The sequence below is a fragment of the Mauremys reevesii genome, linkage group 15 (assembly GCF_016161935.1).
Source record: "Mauremys reevesii isolate NIE-2019 linkage group 15, ASM1616193v1, whole genome shotgun sequence".
Taxonomy (NCBI): domain Eukaryota; kingdom Metazoa; phylum Chordata; order Testudines; family Geoemydidae; genus Mauremys; species Mauremys reevesii.
Genome location: NC_052637.1, coordinates 42,693,673 through 42,706,982, shown reverse-complemented (window position 1 = coordinate 42,706,982; position 13,310 = coordinate 42,693,673). Strand labels below are relative to the sequence as shown.

At 44.9% G+C, this 13,310-nt stretch overlaps 1 protein-coding gene across 4 annotated transcripts in view; it reads left to right on the top strand.

Annotated features, from left to right (window-relative positions):
* Window positions 1-13,310, top strand: part of RPTOR (regulatory associated protein of MTOR complex 1) — a 273,244-nt gene that overhangs the window by 247,009 nt on the left and 12,925 nt on the right. For 2 of the 4 annotated variants that reach the window (XM_039501518.1, XM_039501517.1), the window contains exons 29-30: window positions 1,871-1,918; window positions 11,557-11,663. In XM_039501518.1, the coding sequence (XP_039357452.1) occupies window positions 1,871-1,918; window positions 11,557-11,663 (155 nt within the window). The remainder of the gene's footprint in view (window positions 1-1,870; window positions 1,919-11,556; window positions 11,664-13,310) is intronic. The other 2 variants (XM_039501520.1, XM_039501519.1) reach the window with 1 other exon arrangement.

The following is a 13,310-nucleotide window of genomic DNA, read 5'->3' as shown; positions in this document are numbered from 1 at the left end:
TTTTGTGAGCATTCATGGCCTGCCATACAATTTCCATACCCAGATGTGGCCTTTGGGCCAAAAAGTTTGCCCACCCCTGCTTTAGCGCTGTAATTTATATCACAACAGCAAAGTAGTCTTGCATAGTGTCCATCAGTTCCTCACCTGGCTGAGATGCTTGAACCAAAGCGAGGCCATTACTACATAGGAAAGTTGCATCAGTTTAACTTAAATTGGTTTTAAACAGTTTTAGTTAAACTGGTGCAACCCTCGGTGTTGACACTGTTGTTCTGATTTAAGAGATTCTTATTTCAATCCAGTTCAAACCTGTTTCCTATCCATTTAAGCTGAAATGGGACGGGGCAGGAGCTGCTCTTAAACCAAAATAAAAGTGTCTAATTAAGGGGTTGCACCAATTTGGGTTCACACCGTTGGTTAAAACAATGCAACTTTCTTGTGTGGACAATTCCTAAGTCCAGCCAGAGGATGAAGTCTGAAAAAGAGGCAAAGCTCACGTTGTTAATAGCCTAATGTTTTGAACTAGGCAAAAATTAGATCTGCAAGTGCAAAACTGATGTGGCATTTAAGGAAAACTTGGAGCATTTTCTAGTGAGCAGTGTAGGAGTTGCTGTAAAGATGTGGTCCTACTGCTGTGGGCATTGGGGTTCAAATATTTACCATAAACATAGGGAGATTCGTTGTGAGTGGCTGGAGATCCCGGGGTGTCAGATAGGTGAGTAGCTCTCTATCTGTCCTCAGGTTTCTGTACAAGCAGCCTGTATAAGATGACTCAGAACTTGCACTGTCTGGCCCAGCAGTGTGTGTCGTGCAGCTGCACAGCTATGTCTCTGAAGACAAGAAATGGTGCAGACACTTCCCATGAGTGAAATGGCAACTTTCCCATTGTTCCTTCAAGATAAACCATATCTGTGAGGAAAAACGGAACATAAACTGCCACCTCCAATCTTAGCATCTCAGCTCTTTTAAAACTCAGGTTTTGGGACTCAGAGGAGTGTGTGGAAACACAACCAGCTGCCTTGAATCCACCTAATTACATCTACTTAAGTGTTGTGTTCCCCTCCCAGTTCCTCCTGTATACCACTCGCATAAGCCTGCATTACTCTCCTTTGTCCAGACTGGCAAAGAGAACCAGAGTGTGTATGAAACCTTCCTGTTTCCAGGATCGCTTTCTGAACACATTGAGTCTATATGCAAGACATATGCAGGGATCTCAACAAGTATTTAAACACAGCCATACTCTGTGAACGTGCTGCCACCCTGCAGCTTCTTTTGCTGTCCAGGGTTTATGAAGGTTTAAAACTAATCCGTTCTCCAGCTAATTCCCCACTTAAGAGCTGCCTAACTAGCATCTGTAAATTTTCTCTGACTGAGTGTTCATTAGCAATCCACTGAAGTATGGTGCAGGAGACCCCATTATACTGCTGCTCAGCCGCACTCAAGCCGGAAATGACAAAAAAAACCTTCCTGTTTTGTGTTTGGTTTGATCTATACAGATGTTTATGTCATGGGTCATTTTGATTTTCATTTGTCACTCTCCAGTGAGATGCATTTTATTTTATACCAAAGAACAAAACTATAAAAAGGATCTAGAGAGTGTCCAGTTTCAGGGAGAAACGTACCAATCAAATCTGTGGTGTTGGCAAACAGACTGAAGCTCGTTAATGGCTTCCTAGGAAAAGGCTGCTGTGATTAAAACCAAACCAGTGCCTTTTCTCTGGTTGGAAGCATGTACTTGACTTGGTGCTGCTGCTTTTCCCTTCACTGTTCTTTTCCTTTACTTTGAGTTGCTTTTCTAACCCTTTCCGATTTATTTTGCCTTGGCTGACCCACTTACCCTTAGCATCACCCCTTACTCCCTGTCTTCTCACAGGTCTGGCCCGAAGGGTTTCAATCTATCTTGACAGAAGTAAACAGGGAGGTGAGTGCTTTCTTTCCTCTTACCTATGAGCAGCTGGGGTGGGAAGGGCCTTCTGAATGTCAGCTGGAAGGCTTTGCTGCTTCTGTCCCTCCCATTCCTTGTCTTGTACATACGTAGTTAATGAACAATGGGGAGTGTAATGAAGAGTATATGATGCTATCTGGATGGACCCAGGTGCCCAGTGGAGAGGACAGCAAGTTAATCTGATGTGGCTGCTGTGGTGTGGGGGCTTTTTGCAGGTGGGAGATGTTGGGTAGTCTTTTGAGTACATAAAGCTCCTTCTGCGGTAGGAACGTTTCAAACCATCCTTGAGTAAAAGGGTTTGAATGACGGCTTCCAAATGGTGACAACAGATATCGCATTGAGCCAGTGGGATTTTTGTTTGTGTGATGTTAGTTAAATGTATGACATACCCATTATATCAGACTGTGACGGGAAAGAGAATAGCTGGTGCATCTTTATCAGGCTCTGTCTAGTGGGTTGAGTCCTTTGGCTAGTACATGTCTGGTAAATATTTCAAGCCCTGCCGTTACCTTCCATAAAAGTGTATGTAACTCCCCTGTCTTTGGCTGCAGAAGCCTGGGGGTTTGTTGGACATGAATCCCTTCTCTCTAATGAGCCCCTGAAGAGCGAGACAGATGGCGAACTCCTCAGAACACCATTTCCGTGTGTGTGTGAAAGTTGACGTAATCTTCATAGGCTGTTCGTTAACTATTAATAGTCATTAGCTGAAAAAGGCAGGAATGTGTCTGTAGTGATTAGCAGAACAAAAGTGGTTGTATCGGTGTGTGTGATTCAGAGCTCTCTAATTAAGGGCCTTTGCCCTCCGTCTGACTGTTCAAGAAACAGAGCTGTGGGATTGGACTGTGCAAAGCTAATGTGTTACTATTAGCATCCTGGCTTTGCTAGGCGTTCAGTGGCAAATTGAAAGGCTCAAATTAGAAAGTCTTGGCCAAAGGGAATTCCCTGTTCAGTAACTGGGCATCAGCTTAAGGAAATGCCAGACACTCCCATGCAGGATCAATACTGCCAATGCTATGCAAGCAGCACTCTGTCCAGAGCGCAGAAATAGCTGTGAATCAATAAAAACAAGCACAAGTGTTTAGCTCCCGGGCATTCTCCTAATGGAAAATGTAGCAGGGATTTCCCCTATCTCTGTTGTGGAATGAGTTCTCCAAAATGTACGAGTTTGTTTGATGGCCAAACAATCCAGATACACCCTCGTCAGATGCACATGTTTTGCTAAAGCCCCGGGGGCATCCTTACATTCCATTGACTTCCTGGGCCACATTGTTAGCTCTCTGGTGCAAGGTGGCACATTGTCTGGAGTGGGCACGACAGACTGTCAAAAGGCAGGGCAGCCTGGTTGGACATTCTATAATTAATTTCATCAACCTGTTAACAAGTGTGAACTCCTGAAGCACCTCAATAGTCTTACTATGGAATCACAGACAGTCCCCTTGGGCATTCCAGTCTGTCTGGCCACCTGGGCAAGCCGGGCTAAGTAATAGGTGGTTGCCATACACCAAAGATCTCAAAAGTTTCAGGTTACTTAGTCCCAAGAGATCAGGCACTTACCCCAGGTCAGATCTCAAAGACAACACTTGTCAGTCGTATTGTAAACTAACTAAGGCTTCATTAACTAGGAAAAAGAAATGAGAGTTATTTACAGGTTAAAGCAGGCAAACATATAAACACAAACGAGTTGCAGTCTATAGTTTTAAAAGGTGGCGGAGCTGTAGTAATCTGTCTTTTAGGGCTAACCCAGATTGAAAAATGTTCTTGTTCGCTATCTTTATTTCCTTCTTTCAGAATTCAAGCTGATGGGATGAGCCCTTTTGCACATAACCTGGGCTGGGGCAATTAGAAAAGTCTTTGTATTGTAATGTTCCACAGTGGCCCATTTAGTTTTGATAGTCCTCCCTGATGGGCAAGAGATGATCCCTTCTGACAGGCTGACCGGTTCAGGGCGAACACTTTTTACAGTTATAAAGCAAAAACTTAAATATTACAATATCTTTATCACATGCTATAAAGTAAGTGAGATTATTGTATGCAGCAATGTACAAGCATTTCATAAAGTCTAAACACATTATTATAAGTTCAATACCCGACTTAACCTTACTAAGCCCTGCTCTACGCTACAAACTTACGTTGGAATGACTTTGTTGCTCAGGAGTTTGGAAAATCCACACCCCTGAGTGTTGCAGTTAGACCAGTTGAGCTCCTGCTGTGGATGATGCTGTGTCGATGGGAGGGCTTCTCCCACCAACATAGTTCCTGCCCTCAGGGAGGTGGAGTACATGCACCTTTGGGAGACGCTCTCCCGTTGGCATAGGTAGTGTCTTCACAAAGCACTACAGTGGCACCGCTGCAGTGCTGTAAGTGTACACAAGCCCCAACTCACAGGCGAAACACTGGGTTTACAGCAAGGAATTTGTCTGTGCTTGGCTGAGGCCTAAAGCCTTGGCAAGTCCTGGCACCTGGTTTATCAGCATCACGTGGGGACCATCTTTTTGTTCTCTGTCTATACACCGCCTAGCACAGTAGGATCCTGGTCCATGAATAGGGCTTTTAGGCACTACAATAACAAATACAAATAATGAAAGCCGTGCTAAGTAACTACCTAGAGGGCACGAGGCCACAGCTTCTTGTTTGTGTCTAGATTGGCCCTGGAGCCTCCTTACAATGCTGGTGTGAAAAGAGGATAAAGTTGCACCAGAATAACTAAATGGATTTTAATTCACATCTTTTGTTATTTCCATGCAAGGCTGTGTTATTCCAAAATTGGAATGGCCTAGAATGTCTAGAAATGTAAAACCCAGTTAGTTATTTTTCAGTTCAGCACACCCTAGAGAGGCAGATGGCTTCTGGTTAAGGGGAGGTACATAAGGGAGTTTTCTTTGAATAACGTTCTACAGTTAGTATTGACATTTCCACACATCACCTCTCTCCGTGTGCCAACGTGAGCTCAGGTTATGAAAGGGAGAGGAAAGGGGATTTCCTTTGGGAGCATTCACAGGTGAGCGGACAAAGTCCAGGCATCAGAATCAAATGGTGGGGATGAAATAACCTCAGAAGGGATTGTATAAATCCTTGAAAGCCTATAAACTTGAGCATCCTCTTGATTTTCTAGCCTTGCAGCTCTGTGTGCGTGGAGAGAAGGCTGGAGTAGGAAACCTTTTCTGTCTCCCCTCCACCCACTTTCCACCTTAGTTGGTTCTGTGGGGTTTGTTGATTCAGATACAAAATACATGCGTTCGCTCTTACCTCACGAATGGCTCTATTCTTTTCATCCCAGGGAAGAGAAAACAGCATGTGCTCGTCAGCTCATTCCCTCCCTCTGTTCCCCCAGCACTCCCAAAACAAAATGAAAAATTTCAAATATCATATTCTGAAAGAACAGGAGCTTGGCCTCTCAAGGCCTCCACTCTGCCTTTTAATAAAACTGACACTTTCGCTGGCAGTAAGTAAGCAATCTAGATAAGAGAGGTGGGGGCTGCAGGGGGGATGCAGCAGTTGAGATCTCAAGGTATTAAAGTTAGCAGCTGGGGTGGGGGGTGCTGGATCCCAAGAAGAGGTGTCCAGCTAGCGTGTACAGGAGGTTGTCAGCTGGGCTGTGGAGGAGGCTGCAGCAGACAGCCTGCCTGCCCTAATACACAGCTGGCCAACAGGGGCCACGTGCTGAGTGAGATAACAGCCAGAGCACGGGAAGAGCGAAACCCCAAATCTCGCTTGGGGGTTGGTATCTGCTCCTTTGAGGGTGGAGAAAGAGAGAAGCACCTTAGGTAAAGACAGTTCTTCTATGGAAATAAAGCTGTTAGAGAAGCTGCAACTCCAGGACAAGGGTTTTGGGTGTTTTAAATTAAATTCCCAAAGTCACAGATACTTTTCCCTTTCGTTCTGTGTCACTGGAGGTAGTGCTTGGCATGGAAAGAGTGTCACTTAAGGGTACATTTTAGGACTGAAGAATGAGGTAATGCAGTCTTCCCACTGCTTCTTTGAAATTAAAATGGAGATACACCTCATTGCTTCCCCGGGAGGGCCCCTGTTCAAGAGATCAGCAGGGTGTCTTTCAGATGCTTTGGTATTGTGGTCCGTACAGGCATTTGCAAACTCATCAAAATGCCAAGTACAGGTTGGCCACGTTCCAGCAATGATAAAAATAAGTGCACAGAGTTGGAATGAATCTGATTTCAGCGCCAGGGTTATTTATTGAAATTTATACAGGGAACTATCCCATCGAGATATAGATCTGATTTTCAGAGGGAATCCTGCAGGGAACAGCCGTAGAAAGTTACCGCTTCAAGAACAGTTGTTGATATGCATTGCCTATATATCTTTTCACATCATGCAGAACTGCTAGCCCTTGTGTTAAAAGGCTCAGCTAAAACCCCTTTCAAAATTGTTTTCTTGAGTTGTGGAAGACTTGTTGTGTTTTATCATCCAAGAATGTAGGAAAATGTGGTCTCAAGAAATAATGTTAAAGGAGCTGTACTGTCCAGGTTCATGGTCCTAAAATTCACGGGTTTTTAAAAATTCCATAAATTCAGTTACCAGATTTCCCTATGGGTGCAAGTGTATCGCACCATTCCCTGCTTTGTCTGCCCCATGCTGGTGAGCAGGCAGAAATGGGGGGAAATCCGGATCAGAGACTCCGCCTCTATGGCTCACTCAGAGTGGAGGAGTCGTGTACTCTTTCAATATGCTGCCTTCTCATTGGAGCAACGCACTGGCTGAGCAGAGTGATTGCCCAACATGCTTGAACCTGTAGGGCGCAAAACAGCTGGTAGACCTCACTCTAAGCCCTAACACCCTGGAGATGGGTCCCTTTTAATTTAAAAAGGAAACATTAGTGAAAACTGAGAACCATGGCACCGCTGTAGCATGTCTGGTGAAGATGTGCCATGCCGATAGGAGAGCATCTCCTGCTGACATCGCGCAGTGTGGACACTGCTTTAAATCGATGTAACTTGCGTCTCTCAGGGAGGTGTCATTTTCACATCCCCAAGCAACATAAGTTACATTGACTTAAGCAGTTGTGTAGACCAGCCCCCACTTCTGTTTTTCGTACCAATGGTGCCGGAATTTAAGATGTTAACCTGAGTCAATAATGTACCAGTTTCCGTTCTTGAAACACTAAAAACCTCTGCCTCCTTTAATAAACATCAACTTGCCCTTAATTGATAACATGTAGGAGTAACGTCACTGTGTATATTGTGGAGTTTTCTTGTGATTAATATTTCACAGGCAAAAGAATCCTTCTCGTTTACATACTCGTGAATAATTTAGATTTATATAAAAAGTTGCCAGTTCTTTTGCTCTTTTTCTACACAAGTTAAGCTTCTTGTTTGGAGTTTTCTAGTCACATAGTTATTTGTTCCTTATAGCACATCTCATTGAAAGGGTTTGAAAACGTATCGTATCAGCCTCTTGTTTCTCACCGGTTGCTCTTGTCATCTGCTGCAGCCCGTTGAGGCTGGAAGCTGAGATTTCCTGGGATGTCATGCGTGCCTGGAATTCAGCACATGTGCAGCCTCTGGTGACGAGAGGTTGAACAGCTCTCAGGTTGCGGGTATTCAAAGTCTCTCATTAAGGAGGATGCCAAGAGTTTTTTCTCTCTCGTGCCTGGGTTGTTTGGGGTAATATGGGAACCACGGGGCCCCCCTTGGAGCAATGTGTGTCAGATGAGGTCAAAATTGTATTTCCCATTTTGTCGAGGAAGGTTGCTCAGAAGGGCACGCTAGAGAGAAGGTCATTAAAGCTGTGGTTATTGAAATTTGAAATGCAGCCCGTCCAGTCTCAGAAAACAGAGGTGATCAGATACTACAATGATGGAGCCCATCAAAGCATTAGTGGATAGTGGGGGATATAGTGCAACCCATAGGACTATGCATTTGGGTGTTGGCCACATTATATGGATTAAAAACTGCCTAGCAGATGGGTCTCAAAATGTTACTTAAAACAGGGCATCGTCATCGAGTGGGTGTGTTACCAGCGGGGTCCTGCAGGGATCGGTTCTTGGCCCTGTGCTATTTAACATCTTTATCAATGACCTGGAAGAAAACATAAAATCATCATTCACAGAGCTTATAGATGACACACAAGAACTGGGGGAGTGGGAAATAATGAAGAGGACAGGTCACCGATTGAGAGTGATCTAGGTCTTTCGGTAAACCGGGCACACGCAAACTATGGGTTTTTTGAATATGGTTAAATGTAAATGTGTGCAGCTGGGAACGAAGAATGCAGGCCATACTGACAGGCTGAGGGACTCTAGCCTGGGAAACAGTGACTGAAAAAAATGTGGGGGTTGTGGTGGATAATCAGCTGAATGTGAGCTCCCAGCGTGATACTGTGACCAAAAGAGCCAGTGTGATCCTGGGGTACATAAACAGGAGATTCTCAAGTAGGAGTGGAGAGGTTATTTCATCCTGTGTCCAGTTCTGGTGCTCGCAATTCAAGAAGGATGTTGATAAATTGGAGAGGGCTCAGAGAAGAGCCACGAGAATGATTAAAGGAATGGAAAACCTGTCTGAGAGTGGTAGACTCAAGGAACTCAATCTATTTAGCTTAACAAAGAGAAAGTTAAGAGGTGACTTGATCCCAGTCTGTAAGTACCTACATGGGGAACAAATATTTGATCCTGGGCTGAGGAAGGTCTAACACAATCCAGTGGCTGGAAGCCGAAGCTAGACAAATTCAGACTGTAAATAAGGTTTAATTTTTTAACACTGAGGATAAATAACCATTGGAACAATTTACCACGGGCTGTGGCGAATCCTCCATCGCTGAGCATTTTTAAATCAAGATTGGATGTTTTTCTGACATATGCTCTAGGAATTATTTTGGGGACCTCTGTCCTGTGTTATATAGGAGTTCAGACTAGATGATCACATTTCCTCTGGCCTTAGAATCTATGACTCTGTAAGTCGGTCCACCCATTCCTACACACCTTTCTCCAATTTGAACTTTAGCGTTGTTGGGTGCTGAAGAAGGAAGTCCCTTCTGCAAGATGCAGTCTCTCCACGTGTTCCCCCAGCTGGAGGGGACTCCTACATATGTGAAGCATCCTCTTCAAAATTAGATTTCCATCCCTCTTCCTCTCCAGAAGTGGAATCTCTCACAGTGCCCTTCTTTGGTGTGAATTCTCGCTCTTTCCAACTTGTGAAATCTCTCATGATGCGAAACCTCCACCTTTGTAAGAAACAAAATTTTCCCTTACTCTCCTGAAGATCCCAGTGACTATGAAAAGAACAAATTCCCCACGGCTACCCCAGAACAAACTTATTAATAATTGGCACCAACAATACCAACCTAAGCCCTACGACTTCTTATCCTTCCCAGTGGAGGAAAATCTGCGGGTTCAGGGATTATTGCTGCTGATCAAACTGAAGAAGATAATTGTCTTCAAACTGGGGAACATGAATGGAAATTTGGGAGCTTTAAAACTGCCTAGCAGAGCCTTGCCTACTTAACTCCATCAGCGATGTAATGGCAGTATCCATTTCAGGCCTCCCAGGTTTATCTTGTCACATGGGCCATAAACAAGATGACAAATGAAAACACTTTGGAGGTGCGTATAAGCTAAACCACTGCCTGCTTGTTTGCTTGGGATGTCTAGCAGCCCTCAGAGCGGCTGGGCAATCCAAAGTAACAGTCTATTTGACTCACAAGATAAAGATGTGATCTGTCAGCTTAGCTGTGGGTCTTGAATTTCCTGTAATAAGATGAGCCCATCAATGTCAGTGTCTTCTGATCCTGCAATATGAGGTGAGATCAGGAGAGGGCTCAGTTGTGCTTTTCCAGGAGGGGAAGTAGGTAGCAAATTCGGTCTGCATCTGCACAAAACACTGTCATCCCGTTGTCCTCAAAGCAGGCCTACTATTCCTTAGGGTGCTTCAACTTCTGTGCTTCATGCCCTGTCCAGTTCTGGAAGCATGACCTCTTTCCTTGTGGCAGATGTTTGCTTTGCTAAATGGTGTCAGTGGACCTCTAATGGCAACCAGAGCATTGCAAGGTATTTAAGTTCCTGCTACTGCTAATTTTGAAGAGCAAGATAAGAAAAATCCCCACTGAATTCCTTTTTGAGAAGGCACCTCGGTGTCTCTCTTTGGGGTCTTTCTAGTGTTAGAATCTTTCACAAAAGGTCCTGATGGAAGCAAGAAAAGTGAGGCTGCAATCCTAATCTATTACAGTACTCTTGTGAGTCTTCTGCTGTAATGTACCCACCTTATGTTTGGCACCATGTTCTAATCTGTACTATGAGAGCACCGTGCAAAGCTGCTTGTGAAAAGAGAGGAGACTCTAGAGTCTATCTTGGTTTGTATAAAAGAGAACTTGTGCATGTAAGAGAATGCAAACGTCTGTGCTTCTGTGCAACGAAATTCATTTCAGGTTTCCTTGCCCTGGGATTTTTTTTTTCATCTCTGTATGTTCATATGTATAGAAATCTCTCTGGGAAACCCACAGATCCAGGGTGAGTCAGTCTCCCAGCAGAGGAAGCAAAAGGTAATTCGTATATGGCTTTCTGCTTAAATCAGAACGTTTAGGCACTGTGCTGGCAGCTTGTAGCTAGTGTAAAGAAGACCATTCTAATTGAATGCACTGGAATTCTTCCTTGGAGATTACCCCACCAATTAGGAGTTTGCAGAGCCTGCTATTTCCCAAGTCCAAAGTAGCTACCTTGCTCTGACATTAGTATTCTGTGGACTTACGCACTGTTGACTCTCTCTGTGGCTTTTACCACTTAATCCTCTCAATGGGAGAAGGGGTGAAAGACAGTTCTTTGTTGAATAGAAATTGCCATACCAGCAAAGATCACTGGTACATATAGTCGGCCAACCTGTCTGTAGTAGGGGTCCGTATCAGATGCTTCAGGATAAGGTAGAGCCCTTGTAATGCTCCAGTACCATGGGAGGAAATTTTTGCTAGACCCCTGCTGGCAATCAGTTTATGCCCTGAAGCATGAGGATTGAGAGCCCTTGTACATGTGTTCTAGCTAGTGTAACTGCAGAATGTTCTCCTTATCCAGACACATCACTTTTTTTGAGTCTTGCTGAGCTATTTAACTGAATATCTTGCAGCAGCAAATTCCACAGCTTCACCATTCCTTGTGTAAAAACATGTCCTCTTAGTCACATGCAATATTTCGATCTGAGTGGGGATAAGAAATCATAGATTCCATAGTCCTTTGAAAGCAGTGCTGTGGCCATGCTGGGTGCCCTAACTCACGCCAGGCCAGTCTACTCAAGACAATCTTTAGCCTGGTATTTTTACAGGGTGATGAATAATTTATGGGTCCATCGCCCTGCAGAAGGCTGGTTCCATTTTCCTGTAGAGGCCATCTGGACCTTTTGGAGCATCTGCCAGAAGGGGACTTTGCTGAGCAGAGAGATTCCGCTTCCAGCTCAGGGGGGAGCAAGTGTCTTCTATAGCACACCTAGTCCAATGAGTGAGGGACATCGTTTAGAACTCAGGAACAGCTGGTCTGGCCCAATTTTGAGTGAGTGTGCGTGTGATTTTTGATTCTCCCAGCTCTGCTACAAAGTGTCAGATCACAAAACTTGGTCTTTGGCTCTGTCAAGCTCTGCTTGTGTTTGTGAAGAATAATTTCCATGTCCTGTGTTTTTTCTCAGGAGCAGGGATGGTGGTGGACTGGGAACAAGAGACTGGGCTTCTCATGACATCAGGAGATGTGCGGATTATCCGGATCTGGGACACAGATCGAGAAATGAAAGTACAGGTAACAGCTGCGTGTTTGCCCCTTTAACTCTGTCACTGCTACTGGAGCTTACCGGTCTCCCAGCTGACTCCCTGGAATTAGGCACCAAGGAGCGTATTTCCAGGACACATACCATCCACCGATTTAACAAACGCAGTTCACAGGTTCTCAAACTGTGGTCTCCAGAGAGCGGACTTGTCACATAATGCTGGCCCTTTCAGCTGCAAAATCCCATTACGAGACAGCTAAAAATACTTGAATACTTCCCTAACATTACAGTGCTTTTCCCTGTAGGAAATTGCAGAAGCTGAATGTTATGCAGTTGCATTTGGGAGAGGAGGAGAGCAGGCAGTGACTCACAAATGGGAGGCCAGGTGTATGCTACGGTCTCCCTGTTACAGTACAGTCACGCTATAAAACCCCTGGAGAGGGTAAAGTGCAGTGATGGAGGGGGACAAGCACCCCTCAGACTCTGTAGCTTCAGCTCCTAGAATTGTCTTGAAATTATACAGGGCTAATCCTTAAAACTCTGTCATTTTCCTTCCCACCTGCCATCTGAGGCCCGATTCAGGAAAGCATCCTCATTCAGAAAGGTGCTTAAGCATGCACTGAAGTGCTCTCATGGATTCCAAGGCCCCTTTGATCATCTAGTCCAGGGGTTCTCAAACTTCTTTGCACCACGACCCCCTTCTGACAACAAAAATTGCTACACGATGCCAGGCAGGGGGGCCAGGGCCAAAGCCAGAGCCCCACCACTTTTGGCCGGGGGGCAAATCCAAATCCCAAGGGCTTCAGCCCCGGGCGGGCGGGGAGGGGGGGGGGTCTGTAATCTGAGCCGCCCCCACATTCAGGGCTGCAGCCCTTGCCCCAGGAAGTGGGCTTGGGCTTCAGCCCTGGGCCCCACCAAGGCTACTGCCAGCCCTTGGCGACCCCGTTAAAATGGGGTCCCGACCCACAGTTTGAGAACCGCTGATCTAGTCTGAACCTGTGTAACACAGGCTGCAGAACGTCCCCAAAACAAACCTTTTTTAGAAAAATATCCAGTCTTGATTTAAAAATTGTCAGCAATAGAGAATCCACCACGACTTTTGGTGAATTGTTCCATTGATTGTTTACTTTCACCGTTACACCTTATTTTCAGCCAGACAGATTGAGCTCTCTGAGTTTCACTAAGGCAGGTTGTCTAATCCTTTAATCATTCTCGTGGCTCTTCTCTGAACCCACTCCAATTTATCAGGGCTTTCCTGAACCAGGGCTTGCATGCTTAGGATGACATCTATCTGAGACCTTATCTGATCTCACACCAGGCAAGTGAAGTCAGTGGAGTTACTGACTTACACCAGTATGACTGAGATCAGAATCTGGCCCAGTACTGTGTGGCCACAGACTGTAAAGCATTGGAAGTGCCCACTGTTTGGGAAGGTTTCCTTTCAGATCTATGGGGCTCTGCTGAATTTGCCTTTCAGGACTCCAAGGCTTACCATTACTTTCGCACCTTTAAAATGCTTCTGCACCAAAGCACATATATTTCCATTTAAAATAAATGAGGACAAAACCTGTCAGCTTGCATGTCAACTGTGATCCAATTAAAATGATGTTTAGGTATGTAAGGAGAAGCAGCAGATCTGCAAGAATAAAGTCACCATGCAGGGGAAAATGAAAACTAGT